Genomic DNA, 14,786 nt, shown 5'->3' on the forward strand with positions numbered 1-14,786 from the left:
ATCAACTTCAAGGGAGTTAAGGAGGTGATGGGGCAGCTTGTGTTTCTGGAAATATGTTTGGTTGCCGATTCTTATGAGTAGCAGAATGAGGTAGAGGTCTGGTCCCCTAGCCTAAGGAGAAATCCACAAGATTGGGAGATTACTGATTCTGTTTTAGAGTTGTTGCATCTGCTTAGCAATCAAAGCATCAGAAGGGGGAGGGACGATGTCCAAGAACCTTTTCTCAACTGTTCAGGCCTTCGGAGTTAATTGATCGATCAATTCGTTTATTTCGGTTTTAAGGTATTTTGATTATTGGTTTTGGTTTTCAAATTTGATAACTTGGTTAACCAAAAAAAGAAACGAATTAACCTTGTATATATATATTTGGTATTGCCTTCGTTAGATTTCAGTTTATTTGGTTCAGTTTTTTTAACCTAATAAACCAAATGCTAACTCGATCTGGATAAGTACAATTCCCTCAAAGATTTACATATTTCTTTGGACTGTAGCTATTGGAAATGGTTTAACTTTAACCAAAGGCAGTTTGAGTAGAAGAGGGATGTAAGTTCAAGACCAAGCCTGCCCTTTCTGTAATCGGGGGTGAATGTTAAGATTATCTGTTCATTCACTGCTCAAAGGAGTATGAGATCTGGCTTCACTTGATTAAATCTGCAAATCTGGCCTGTGTATGTCCAAACAACATGAGAGAGCTGAGCTGTTCAATTGCAGACTGAGGAATTTGATTAATGCTGCCGTGGGGAGATTTAAGTTCTTAGGTGGCGGCGACCACGGGTCATTCCCAGCAGCCTAGTTGTAATGTTTTACTATCTATTTCCTTGTGGTGTCAGACGCTTTGTGATCTTATGGGTGTGTTAAGATTTTTGAGATCTCTCTGTATTTGGCTTTCTGGCTCTAATAAAATTACCTTACCTTTTTCCAGAAAAAATACCTTGTTTATAGCTTCCTGGTAGCTACCTAATTAACATTTTGATAATAATAAAGGCAGAGCAATAGTCTAATTGCTCGTAGTTATAAGGTTTGGTACTATGGATTTCAAGATACTAAGGCTGTGTTTGGTTTGAAGGAAAAGGTAGGGAAACCTTTACAAACCTTGTATAGGTTTCCCTACCTTTTCCTTCAAACCAAACATAGCCTAAATGAAAAAGGAAAACCAATCAATCAGATTGGGGAGGAAAGAAGAAGAAATTTCTTTTGGGGAAAGGGGCGCCTTGATCACTGCAAGTTTTATGCCTGCCTCAACAATGATGAAAACAGAATAATTGGTTAGAAGTCAGAGAATGAGAGCTAAAGATGCTTGTAACACTGCTTATGTTAGAGAAAGAGTTTGTACAATCCTGAGGAAACTTGTTAGAGATATACAATATTTAATTTCTAGAGTGATAAAAAAGACTCAGACTGCGAGTTCCCTTCTCTGCCCTGACAATTATCTATGTTTTGGTAGGTTATATGACATTTTCCTTTTTAACAGAAAACAGAGGAATGCCAGGATAAAAGCCACAACTAAAGAAATCTCCAAGTAAGTCACTCCAAAATACTTCACCAGCTCAAAGTTGGTTTTATCGTCACAGCTGCAGTCACAAGCGCTTCCTACTAGATTCCTCAGCTGTGGATTTTCTACAGGATCTAAAATGAAATCCACACTCATAGCTTCTTCTTCCAGCAGGATACGTGTAGTCTTTGATTTGTAACCAGGCATGGAAACCATAACTATAAGTCACAATTGTTAGATCCATGTCAGAATATCAACTATCAAGCCATCCTCAAAAATATATCAACCAAACAAATTGTACAGCCACATCAAATCCCCTCCCATCCCCACCCAACAAAAAAATGTCTATTCACATAAGTAGGCATGTATAAAGATGAAGCACCGAGCATAATGGCAAGAGATAAAGATGCCATAGACATGGTTCATTACATGGCCATAAAAGTTGTCAACAACACTGAAGTTCCCTGGTAACTGACCAAAGTGAGAGTCTGGGTATCACACAATGCATTGGTTTAGATTCCAGAATCATGGAGAGATCAAACATTTCCACAGGGTTTATAGGAGAAAAATTTTCCATGGTCGATTGAATAAGAACTTTATCCTAGGGTCTCCCATGTATCATTGACCTTGCAGAAGCTTTTATGCCCAAAAAATCAGCTCTTAGTTGAATGCAGTCTCATGTTTGATCTTTAAATGGCAATCGTTACTGCAACTAGTTGAAAGAGATCAAGGAAAATAGACATGTAGGAAATCTTCTGACACTCTAGCAGATGAATTAACTAGAAAGGGGCACAAAGGTTCGAGCTATTTGAGTCATACAGCCCTGGGGTGGGCTGGTAGCCCCTGATCTGCTGTACCTTGTCACATAATATGACTTAATAAAACTATTTCTGATCTGTTAATGATCTTGATCCTGTATTTCTACATTCTGCCTCACTACTAATGTAAGGATATAAATCCCTTTTTTCTTGATATTTTCACGGATTCAAAAAAGGATACTATTCATCAAAACTTGTCAATGGAGCCTAACAGTCAGGTAAAACAGAACCTTAGATGAATTTAATCACTGAAAAGGGTTAAGATGGGTTATTTTTTATAAAAGCAATATGACCATGATCCAAATGGATTCAGTTATTTTTTTCTTCTATACAAAGTGCAGCCAATTACATTGAATAAGATTTTCTCAAGTTAAACAGGGAATTTATTCTGATGCTGAAAGATGTGCCAGCCATCCTTGTGGTTACTATAATCATTTTAGATTAAAGAATTTTGACAGCCACGTATTCTTTTATTGATATCTTGACTACTATAATCATTTTAGATTAAAGAATTTTGACAGCCATGTATTTTTTTATTGATATCTTGACAGCCACGGATTTGAGAAACAACTTATACACTTCTTTTTTCTTTGCCATATTATGACCACACTCTTGCATCTTGTTCACATCGTGTGGGCACTTTCTTTTTTTCTTTTTTGACAAATTTATTATTATTATTAGTTTATTTTTTTGCAACTTTTCTTATTCCTATTTACAAGGTAATACTTATCTGCAAGACTGCAGCTAATATTGGAAGAAAAAAAATTAATACAGTAGTTATTCAATCCTAAAGCCACACTTAAATTTCTGATTAACAGAAGGTAGAAGTTCATTGTCTTCATCGAAGCCTTTATCCTAACTATATGGGGCCAGCTACATGAATCCTATTTCGCCATTCCATTCTATTTAATGCCATTGCCATTGTTAAAACATTCATATTCCAGAGCTGAAATTGAACAAAAAAAAGTAAAAAACTATATCTTGAAAGTATTTTCATTTTCAACAGAAGAGGGAATAAAGTGGCAAAAAATGATTACTTTAAGATTAGAGGATTGAAAGATGAAAATAATAACATATAAATACCTTCATAACTCTCTCCAGGGGCAAGTATTCGATGGTAATCACCAAATAGTCCACCAGCTTCAACCTGTTAATATGCAAATCATCATCCAAGTTTATGTTGAGAAAGAACCAATGACACATCAGAGAAAGGCCTGAATTGGCACAGATGCAATGTCTGATTTGCAGAGACAGATAGTGCTTAAAATAAATTATATATGAAGTATATATCATGGGATTAGCTTTAAACAAAGTTCAAATGTAGTGAATGGAATATGGCATCTCATGATATGAGAAAAGATGGGAAATTATAATTCTGTAGAGGGGCCACATTCAAAGAGTAAGGTCAGGCGACAGACTGTCTAATTGGAAATTAGACTGCAATATCATAAAGGTATTGAGGATTTAGGCTGTTATTCTGTTAATATAGGGTTGAACACGTGTCAGGCAAAAATCTGGCCAAATGATCTTATAAAAAGATTTAAAGAAAAAGAAATCAATTATTTTCAACCACCACCACCTGCAAAGGAACTATATGGTTGAACAAATTGATAATATGATAGCAAGGACCCATACTGTTTGAGTAAATATGAACTTCACAAAATGGTTAGGGAACAAACCGAGGAATTTATTCCTTTGATTGCAATAGAGGCAGGCAAAGGTTGTCCACCTTTTGATGATAAGATCCTTCCATGTACTCCTGTCTATACAGTTTAACATCAAATAGGTGAATGCCTTAATAAAAGAAGCAATATCAGATTAACATTTAATGGCTATTTAACTGTTGGAACATGCAAAGGGGACAAGGGTGCCTTCTACCTGGGAAACAAGAAGATAAAGAAATGCAAAAATGCATTTAACTAATGGAATAATCCTCCAATCTTTTCTAATTATAGAATTTCTGCCCTAAGTTTCATAACTTTGTAGCTTTCTTGAGAAGTATGGATTTTCCATTATTAGCTTGTCAGAAAGTAAGCTCTGTACAATGGAAATCATTGCTCAAATATTGTGTGGATCCCATTAATCTTCAGATAAAGCTATTTCAGAACCTTGACCAATTATGTCTAGGTTATTATGAAACATGGAGCAGCAAAATAATACCACATGAAATAAGAGGTAGAAGAGCTTACCTTAACAATGCTTGCAACAAGATTTAACATACTCATTCTGTTATACTCCCAAAGAATAGGAATCTGTGAGTTTGCAGAATATGGGGATGAATATCAAAATATGAAGTGAGTTTGAATAATACCATACATCAATAAAGTAATGACATACACTAGGATGACAGAAGTCATTTGTTAACAAAATAAGTGGAGCTATTGAAAAAATATAGAAGTCATATTAATATATCATTAAAAAAGTAGAGCTAATAACAGAAGTCATTAGGGTATCCACTTTTTAATGGTCATTTTAAAAAGTTCTATTACTGATAGTAAAAAGGAGAAAAAACGCAAATTAAAAAGTGAGGCATTTCAAAGGAAAAGAAGCATACAGAAATCAAATGGAAACAATAAGTTGAGAATTGAGATAGAACCCCCCTCCCTCCCCCCCGCCCCCCCAAAAAAAAAAAAGGTAGTATTGTATTGATTTAATATTAATATTAATAACTTGGCTCAAAACATAAAAAAGAGTTGTCAAACTTGTTCTTGAGAGAAAGGTAAAGTTTTGTATTGATTTAATATTAATAAATCATATTCATGTATGATCAAGTATAGTATATCCCTTTACAAAAAGATTTATCTGCCCTCCCCTGCCCCAAACATTTTGATTTGAAATGTATACTAATCAAGTAGGAACATGCATTAGAAGCATCTAATGTGTATGCAAAGAATTGTAGTTCTACATAACATGTTGTTTCTAACTATAACATCTCAAAATACGATATCCTATATCCGCAGAAAGGAACTGAGCTAAAAAAATAAAGGAACATTGTGACTAAAAACCTATATTAAGGCCTTCAAAGTTAGATATTTTGATATTTTTTATAAGGATAGAATCTGTATTAATATGAGAAAAATCACCTAAAGATCTACAAAAGAGACATGATATACACTCTATGGCCCATATACAATGATGTAATAATTGTACAGCAAAGCAGAACTAAAAGTGTGCTTCTTTAGGAAAAAAATGATATAGAAAGATAAACAAGAACCATGTAAAAGTTCTAAGAACTTAACAACTCCAAGAAAAATAGAGCACCCAGATACACAATAATTAAAGGTCTTCATGTTAACAATTAACTAAAGATATTTAACCAGGCAATTCAATATATTCATCTTTTTATACATGTTCAGTGATAGCATTTTGTTTAATTATTACTGGTGGAACAAACAGCTCCATTTTAAACCATGTGAAGTGCATCAAACTTAATTGTTTTTACTTCTTTCATTTCATCATCATCAGAATAAACTTGTAGAAGTTAAAAGAGAATACTTTTCTCTATCCAAGTTCTCCGTTACATGTTAATGTAATACACATGAAAGAGGTGGTTGTTAGCCTGACTGCTGGCTCTTTTGATTGGCTTAAGTTGCTAAACAGATGCTTGGTTGGACAATTAGTTAACTCTGATCCAGATGTCGAAGATGTGTGGACTTGGGCAGTGGCTGAATGGCAGTGAAGTAGTTCCTTCCAGGTGAGGAGACTCAATGCAGGCTTCTTTCTTTATTCTTTCAGCAGTAAGGATGAAGATCAGGATATCCTCAAATGTGAACAAGATCAAATACGTGTTCCAGAATTAAAGGTTGGGGAGGTGGAACCCCCTTGTTGGGGCTTTGAGAAACGTGGGGCTGTCAAGCTTCATCTGGATAAACGTTTTTGGTATTCCTTTACATGCCTGGAGCTTTCATACATTCAGGGATGTTGGGGAAGCATGTGGGAGGTTCAGGTTTGTCAATTCAAGAACCATTGTGTGGAAGAATCTAGTCAGCGCGTGTATCTTAATTGAAGTAGAGGAAATTCATCTCATTCCAGCATCCTTGCTGCTTCATTTTGGCGGAGCATCTTTTGTTTTAAGAGTGGTGGTGGATGGGACTTCCTTGGTGGCTGGATTGATAACTTGGTTTTGTGGAAGGAGTAGAGTGGATCTTCTATCATCGACTGGTCTGAGTAGGTGGAAATTGGGGGGTGTTCTGTAACATAGATGAGAAATTGATGAGTGTGGACTGGTCCACACCACACCACTGTGGTAGGGACCAATCCACCCCACACCACAGTCCACAACTGTTCGTAACTCTGTGTACTGAATCAGTCCATACCTGCAGTTGTGTTCTGTAGGTGTGGTGTGAATCAGTCCACACCACATTTCTTGATTCTATACATCTCACATACAATTTGTAAAATAGCTACACAATTGAATATAAATAAGTAATTATACCGAATAACCCAAATTAATTTGGAAATATCATCGATAAATTCATATTAACCAATAAAATTTTATTTTAACAAAAATAAATGAGAAAATAATTAAAAATAACAAAAATATTTTTTATTAAAAAATTTTAAATAATTCAATCAACAATTATTGAATTATTTAAAACTTCAATAAAGATAGTAGAACTTATGCTAAAAAATTAAAACATATATCATCAAATTATAGCTTTGGGGGTATAATGGTAAAAAAACAACAAAATACTGAGGCATGTGATGTATAATATCACATGCCCCTTTTTGTCCACCAGCAGATGGGGACCATCCATGAAAAATAAGCATGGACGAGAAATTGATCTGGTACGGTCCCTGTCCATGAGTTATTGGGGACAGAGTCGGCTAAAGAAAAGAATGAGGCAGGCCCGCTTGATTTAGTGGTTAATGACGTCACAGGAGAGACAGAGGCTGAGAGGCATGTAGTAGGCCAAGAGCAAAAGGGGCTGGGGTCTGGCAAGGGAAATGGAAAGCCTTCAATGTTGCATTTTGAGGTGTCTTGTGCCGGGAATTGGGATGCTTCTAGGGCCCACTTTCCAACGTCTAAACCAAAATTTGTGAGGAACCCTATTGTTCTGTTCAGTCTGAGGGTAAGCAAAAAGGACCTTAGTAACTTTTATATGTTCAAAATATTTTAGGCATAGGAGATTGAGTAAAACTTGTTTGGATAAAGATCGAAGGGGAAAAGATGTATGTTGGGAAGGGGCAATCTTCAGATTTGATAGAGGTAAGAAGGAGAATGTCAATGTGAAGTCTGTTGAGGGGTGTACTTATCGTGATGTTGTCTGAATCCATGGAAATAGAAATGATGCTCCTGTTTGCTGCACTTGAAATAGGAGCAAATCTGTGGAGGATTTTGAAGCCGCAACACTTAAGGAGAATGGTGGTATGTCATCTACGGACTCTATTTCTATCGTGAAAGAAGTTTTGTTTAATGTTACTAGTGAGATCCTTAAAGCAGATGAGTTTGGGTTAAAGAAGAGGGAGGAGGAGTGGAGGACTCAAGAGGACTTTGCTGAAAAAGGAGATCGTGGTATTGGTGATGGAGGAAGTGGTATCTTTGGCGCAGACACTCTGGCCTGCCTCAAACCAAGGGCTTTGTGCTGATCACCAGTTATTTGAGGAGGTGGTGGTTAGAAGGATAGGTGTGGATTTGGGTAGGAGGGGGGAGGAGGCTAAGAAAGATTCAGATGTGGCTGAAACAATGACCTCCAAAAAATCGTGGAGTTACTGGAGTAAGATATTCACATACTGTTCACTTCACCAAAGTTTTTTCTCATTTGCACTTGGATTTGTGGGGGCTGGTCCTACAAAGAACTACAAGAGGGTGTGTAAGAGAAGGGGCGGTAAGACTACTATGCTGACAAGCACAGTTGCTGATGACGAGGATTCTCGGGTTGTATCTAATTTGGGTATTCAGTTGGGGACTCTTCAGCATGAAGAAGCAATTGAGAGAGGATTTGTTTCTACTGCAAGAGATCTTGATAAGAGCCTTGGAAAAAAGCTGGAGAGATCTAGAAGTATTTCTATTGAGAAAGCTGCTAAAAATGATGTAGAGGCTGGCAAAAGCCTTGGCTTGTTCTTCTGGGGTGGTGAGGAATTTGCCAAGAAAGCCTTTGAAGAGTTTGAGAAGAGGAAGAGGGAAGAAAGTTTAAAGAAAGGCGCAATTGGAGGGATGTGGGACAAAGATGATGATCAGCAGGAGGAGATATTTGAAAGGGACGATTAGGGTCCTGTTTCTGCTAGGCTCGTCCGTGTCGTAGGTGATCGATTGTGGAGTTGTCTAAGGATCTGGTCCTGGAGGTGTTAGGTCTCTATTATGCCAAAGTTATGTAGTGGCTGACGTTTTGTGAAAGCTGAGTCTTAGTTTGTCTTTTCTTCTCTCAGGGGATATACTATTACATTTATTTTGTATTCTCTTTTTATTTTTAATAGAATTCTTATATACTTTTCAAAAGAACACTTCTAGTATATTTCTATTTAGCTTAAACAATCTCCTAAAGGGAAAACTACAAAAGCAGGTCTTGATCCACAACTATTAGCATTTGGGCAAAGATGATAACCAACATTGAGCAGCATTGAAACGAAGATGACTTGAAAATCGAATCTGACCTCATTTTCCACAGGCCATTTGTTATCACTAATCTCCAAGGTCAATTCAAAACAACCAGCATGTATATAGTTCCAATCTTGCATGCCACCATATATAGGGTACCTGCAATAAGATTTTCTTCACTCAAGTTTGGAGCATTGTAATGTAAGAATTTTTGCTATTAATAATTTAAAATGAAAATTAAAAGAGGGAGAAGAAAGGAAAGGGGGAAGAATTTGTGGCTTTTTAATATTTTGTCATTTTAAAATAATTAAAAAAATGTCCAGGAGAAGAAAAGCTTAAGAAAATCTAGACCTATTGGGACTTGTCTAGTTTATTAACGTAAAAGCAAATGTGGTTATAATTTTTTATCATTTAATAAAAGTTCAACTGTTTCCAATAAAAATAGTCATAGTTTTTCATACCAAAAAGCTCCATTTGTAATTCCTCCGAGAAATTCCTTGTTCAACGACATGTTATAGTGAGAGTGACTGTAGATACTTGCCATGTACTGGAATGTTTTGTCATCAGGACAAGCATAGTACTGTCTCCTGAAATTCATCCATGTCAGGCAAGAATATTTCAGAGAACATAATATAAATTAAAATCAAAAGAATGTCAACATTATGACTTCAGAGACCCCAAATCCAAGGATAATATAATCCAGGCTTATCAAATCAAAGTTATAGGAAACTGCAAGGGTTATCTCATTGTTTAACTCATCAAGGTAAAAAAGTAAATTGTTTTTTATTTTTTTCATTTTCCATTTGTCAATTGAACAGAGATAAATTGTGGCATAAAGTGGTGACAACAATACATGGCTACACAGGAAATGGGTGGGGTGCTGAAGTGTCCGCAAGGGCTACAAGAGCAGCACCTTGGTAGGCAATTCATGTCATTCTCCCCCTATTTCTCCTTCACATTAGATAATAGATATGATGCATCCTTTGAGAATACAAGAGCAGCACCTTGGTAGGCAATTCATGTCATTCTCCCCCTATTTCTCCTTCACATTAGATAATAGATATGATGCATCCTCTGAGAATAGTGTTAAGCTTTGGGAACATAAGTAGGTGGGGTCTACGGGATTCTGAACTCCCTATTGCTCTTAGTTTCCTACAAATTCTTGAAGAGTGTTTTTGGACACCTCTTGGTTTGATTGTATAATTTGGACTCCCACCCCCTCTAGGTCTATCTTGTGCTTCTTTCTTCAATATTCTATCCCAACCCACTCCTCCTCAGCAGCTTTTCCCTGTGAAAGAGGTTTGGTGTGGGCCTATCCCACCTAAAGTCGGAGCTTTTAATTGGGAGGTGCTTCATGAGAAAATTAATGCTTGTTATCTACTCCTAAAAAAAGAAGACTTAGCGGCTCAGGGTGGGTTCGTGCCAAGCCGAGTTGAATATCTGGCTATTCGAGCTCGAATCGGTCATAAATTATTAGGCTCAAGCTCGATCTCGAGCTCAGTTCGAACTAGTGACTTGAGCTCGAGTTCAGATTGAGTCAAAAGCTCGGAAGTTCAAGCTCGAATGCCTCTGATTGCAGGCCTCCCTAGCAGTCAAGGTCTCCCTTAGTTGCCAAGGTGCCAAGTCGAGGTCTCCCTCAACCAATGAGGTGCCGAGCCGAGGTCTCCTTCAGTAGTCGAGTGGCCTGAGCCTAGGTGACACCCTATGTACATATACTCAACTAGGCTTGCAAGCTTCACGAGTGGAGTTGTATTAAGCTCGAGCCCGGCTCGATTAGCAAACGAGCCCATATATTAGGCTCAAGTTCAGCTCGAAGCTCGGTTTAGACCGAGCTCGAACAACTTGTGAACAGCTCGGCTCGTGGCCACACCTTACCTAACAGCTGTTTATCCCCTCATTGGTGTGTCCTCTGCAAAGCAAATAGTGAGACTTGATACCATTTATTAATCTCTGTCCTTTTGTAACTTGTATTTGGGAATGGTTTCTTTCCTTATTTGGGTGCAGGTGGAAATCTCCTAAAGCCTTCAGATTATTCTCTCCTACTTTCTTTAGTTAGACCAAGAAGAGGGAAGAATTTTGTGGAGGAGCACTAGGGTTGCAGGCTGCAACCATTTGGACAATATGGGAACAAAGAAATAGATGAAAAAAGAAAGGAGCCAGGAGGCATTCATTGAGTGTATATTACAGGCTTTCCAGCTAGGGTGGCTCGTTGGGCTAAAACAATGGAGATCATTTCAATTTTCTCAACAGATGGCAATATAAGAAAGTGAAGCGGTGAGCTCTTCTAAAAAGACTGCAGTTTACAGCAGCTGGATGCTACCAGATAGAGGGTTCTTAAAACTCAACTTTGATGGAAGTAGTAGGGGCAACCCAGGGAATTCAGGTGGGGGGGTTCAGAAATGAGGCTGGTAACATTGTTGTTTTATTATCAGGCCTCACTGGAACGGGAGACCCTTTAAGATCTGAAATTATGGCTGTTAGGGAAGGTGTGCAGAGGACAAAAGAAATGAATGTGGAAAAATTGATTATTGAAGGAGATTCAAAACTGGAGGTTGGATGGCTTCAGAAGAGAGGCTGCATTGTGGTGCTACGGTAATTAAGTGAAAAGATTCAGGTAACTGTCTAGAAACATGGATGTCAGGGCCTCTTGAATCCCAATTCCCAAGGGATAACAGCATGGCAGATACTATAGCAAAGCAAGGGCTATAGAGGGAATTAATGCTTTGGGCACAGTTGTAAAAAGTAAAAGGACAATTAAAGAGTAGAGATAAGACTCCTTATCTCTACAAAAGAACTTGTTCCTTTATCTTTGCAATTTTTAATAAAATTTTGCTTGTTATTGATAAAAAAAGATTAAAGATTACAATTACTTAAGGTACATCTATTAGAAAAGAAGATTGAACATCAAATAAGACACTATTTAGTAATAAATCTCCAAGTTCAGTCTGTTTAATATGTTAGCAGGCAGATCCAGAATGGACAATGCTTACCTTTTGTCATCAGAGCCATCCCAAGGATAATTTGCAACAAGTGCACCCTGCAGAAGCAGAGATCAATAGTAGCCGCTTTATTAAGAAGGGATTATATTATACATTATCACAATATTACTAAACCATCAACTTTTCAAAAATCTTAAAATTATTAACCTTTACAGCAAGTAATGACATTCTGTATAACATAGTTCCATGGGTTCCAGCTCCAGTAAGGCAGTAAGTATAATATGGTTGTTTTGATTCAAATTAGTTCCTTGCAGAAAATAAAAATCAGGTGGAGAGAAAACCAAAATAAAGGAAAAGCAGACTACATTGTCACAAGATTCAATATGAAGATTTAAATGGGTGTCATTGAAATTGCCAACTGGCTCAGCTAACTTAGCTCATTAACACAACAAACTTGAATAGACCTAGGTCAGACTTGGATTGCTTGATTACTATATCTAAAAACGTTATTAGATATTACATGATAGCAAAAGGGGCCACTGCTTCATTGGTTGTAGAATCTCCGGATGACAAGCATGAAAATGCCGGTTTGAACTTAACAGATGCCACTTCCTGCTAAAATTCAGGAGTTCTGTATCCAGTACCCCTACCAAGACCTGAATAATAGGTGGGACTAGAATTGGATAATAGCCTTTTATTCAGAACAACATATTAATATCTGTTGGACAGACTAAAGAGTTTTAATGTGAAGGATTTCAGGGTTTTAGGTCAACATGGGAAGAGATCCTTGTCTCAATCAATTTCAGGGATTTCAGGGTTTTGAATTAGCATCACTTACCCCTATAAATTTCTGCTGTTCATTGCATCTCATTTTCTTTTATATAATTATATACTTGTCTAATTACTAATAAACGGGTCCCTTCATATATGGAAAGGTATCTTCCCTCCATGCAATCAGTACTTACGAATCATCCTCAATGAGAAGTTTCTTAGAGCCCAGAGAATAGGCCAGTTGAAGGTCTGGGGGGAGGGAAATGAGCTAAGATCTCACTTAATCACCATAATGTAGAAATCAGAACGACACATTAACACCTTCTGAAAGCTGTTTCTGAAGACTCCCCCAGTCACAGGACCAAGGTACCCGAAACAGATCACCATCAAAGCTTAGCCTAGTTGATGACTTAGAAGTAGTAGACCAACCGGAGGCAATTTCTTGTCTAGTCAGGTGGGATCTAATGATACATTTTTTAATCAGTAAGAGATCAATGAAAATTTATCGATATCAGAAAAATGAGTACAAAAGAGACATTCAAGGGTTGAGGAATTAGTGGGTAACTTCTCTGTGTCTCTGAAATTCAAAATGGTGGAGGGTGACTTTACTTGGCTGCTAACCAATGTGTATGGGTCCAATAATTACAGAGAGAGGAATGAAGGGAGGAGTTGTATGGCATTCAAGGGTTATGGGAAGGTCCTTCGTGCTTAGGTGGAGATTTTAATGTTATTTGGTTCACAACTGAGTCAAATAACCCTCATCAATCCATCACAACTAGTATGAGGAAATTCAATGATTTTATCAACTCTTATGAGCTAAAGGAGATTCCTCTTTTGCAAGCCAATTTTACCTAGTCCAACTTTCAGGAAAACCCAACATGTTCGAAGTTAGATAGATTCTTGTTTAATGAAGCCCGGGAGAATCAATGGAGGGGATTGATGGCTAAAGGGTTACCTAGAGTTACTTCGGATTACTGCCCTATTCAGTTAGGAGAGGAACCCTTAGACTCTGGACCTAGACCCTTTAGATTTGAGAATATGTGGTTGTCTCACCCAGACTTTGTAAAAAATGTTGAGAGTTGGTGGAGTGAAGAGCTAAGGGGGGTGAAGTGGAAAGGAGTTAGATTTTATAAAAAAACTAAGAAATTTGAGGACAAAATTGAAAGCTTGAAATAGGGACCATTTTGAGACGATAGAGGATTTAAAATCTTCCTTGTTGACTAAGATTGAAGAATTGGACAAGAAGGAATCCCAAAGGACTATGAATGCACAAGAACGAGAGTTGAGGTGGAGTTTAAAGAAGCAATTAGAAGAGGTCCTGTTGTGGGAGGAGATCTCATGAAGGCAAAAATCATGGTTTAAATGGATCAAGAAAGGAGATGGGAACACAATTTTTTCATGCGATGGCCAATGGGAGGAGGAGGAAAACTTTGTTGCACAACTTGAGATTGATGGAGAGGAAATCTCCTCTCAAGAAGAGATAGCCAGATGCTTTGTAGATCATTTTAAGTCAATTCTGAGAAGACCTCTTGATTGTAGGGTGGAAGTGGATGGTCTAGATTGGCTAAGTCTTTCTGAGAGGGAGAGGATATGGTTTGAAAGAAACTTTGAGGAGGAAGAGATCAGACAAGCAGTTTTCTTAATGGATAGATCTAAGGCTCTTGGGCCAGATGGATTTACGATGACCTTTTATCATGATTGTTGGAACATAGTTAAAAATGATTTACTTGAGGTCTCCAAGGAGTTTGAGGATAATTACGTTGTTAGCTCTGGAGTTAATGCTACTTATGTAGCTCTTGTTCCCAAGAAGGCTGTTGCTAAGCATCCTAAGGACTTCAGACCAATTAGCTTGGTGACTAGTGTTTACAAAATTTTGGCTAAGGTCTTATCCTTGAGGATCAAAGTGGTACTCCCCTCTCTAATTAGTCAAGCTCAAGGTGCCTTTGTACAAGACAAGCAAATAGTAGATCAGATTTTGATAGGTAATGAATGTGTAGAAGAGATGAAGAGATCAGGTAAAAAAGGTTTTGTCTACAAATTGGATCTTGAAAAAACCTATGATTTGGTGGATTGGAGCTTCCTTTTAGAGGTGCTAAGAAAGTGTGGGTTTGGGGAAAGATGGTGCAAGTGGAATAAGGGTTGTCTCACTTCTTGCCATTATTCTATCCTTGTCAATGGAGTAGTTAAGGACTTCTTCCCAGCTTGTAGAGGCCTAAGATAAGGTGATC

The 14,786-nt window shown here is 37.5% G+C and overlaps 1 protein-coding gene across 4 annotated transcripts in view; it reads right to left on the reverse strand.

Annotated features, from left to right (window-relative positions):
• Window positions 1-14,786, reverse strand: part of SOL1 (carboxypeptidase D) — a 48,958-nt gene that overhangs the window by 3,290 nt on the left and 30,882 nt on the right. For 3 of the 4 annotated variants that reach the window (XM_088943699.1, XM_088943700.1, XM_088943701.1), the window contains 7 exons: window positions 11,839-11,885; window positions 9,310-9,435; window positions 8,905-9,007; window positions 4,500-4,562; window positions 3,990-4,073; window positions 3,394-3,457; window positions 1,282-1,710 (listed from right to left, as the gene is read on the reverse strand). In XM_088943699.1, the coding sequence (XP_088799825.1) occupies window positions 1,427-1,710; window positions 3,394-3,457; window positions 3,990-4,073; window positions 4,500-4,562; window positions 8,905-9,007; window positions 9,310-9,435; window positions 11,839-11,885 (771 nt within the window). In that variant the 3' untranslated portion in view covers window positions 1,282-1,426. Of the gene's footprint in view, window positions 1-1,281; window positions 1,711-3,393; window positions 3,458-3,989; window positions 4,074-4,499; window positions 4,563-8,904; window positions 9,008-9,309; window positions 9,436-11,838; window positions 11,886-14,786 lie in introns of those variants that run through there. The other variant, XM_088943702.1, reaches the window with a different exon arrangement.

This window comes from Nelumbo lutea, chromosome 5, assembly GCF_056320005.1.
Source record: "Nelumbo lutea isolate HS-2025 chromosome 5, American lotus-T2T, whole genome shotgun sequence".
NCBI classification, from domain to species: Eukaryota; Viridiplantae; Streptophyta; class Magnoliopsida; order Proteales; family Nelumbonaceae; genus Nelumbo; species Nelumbo lutea.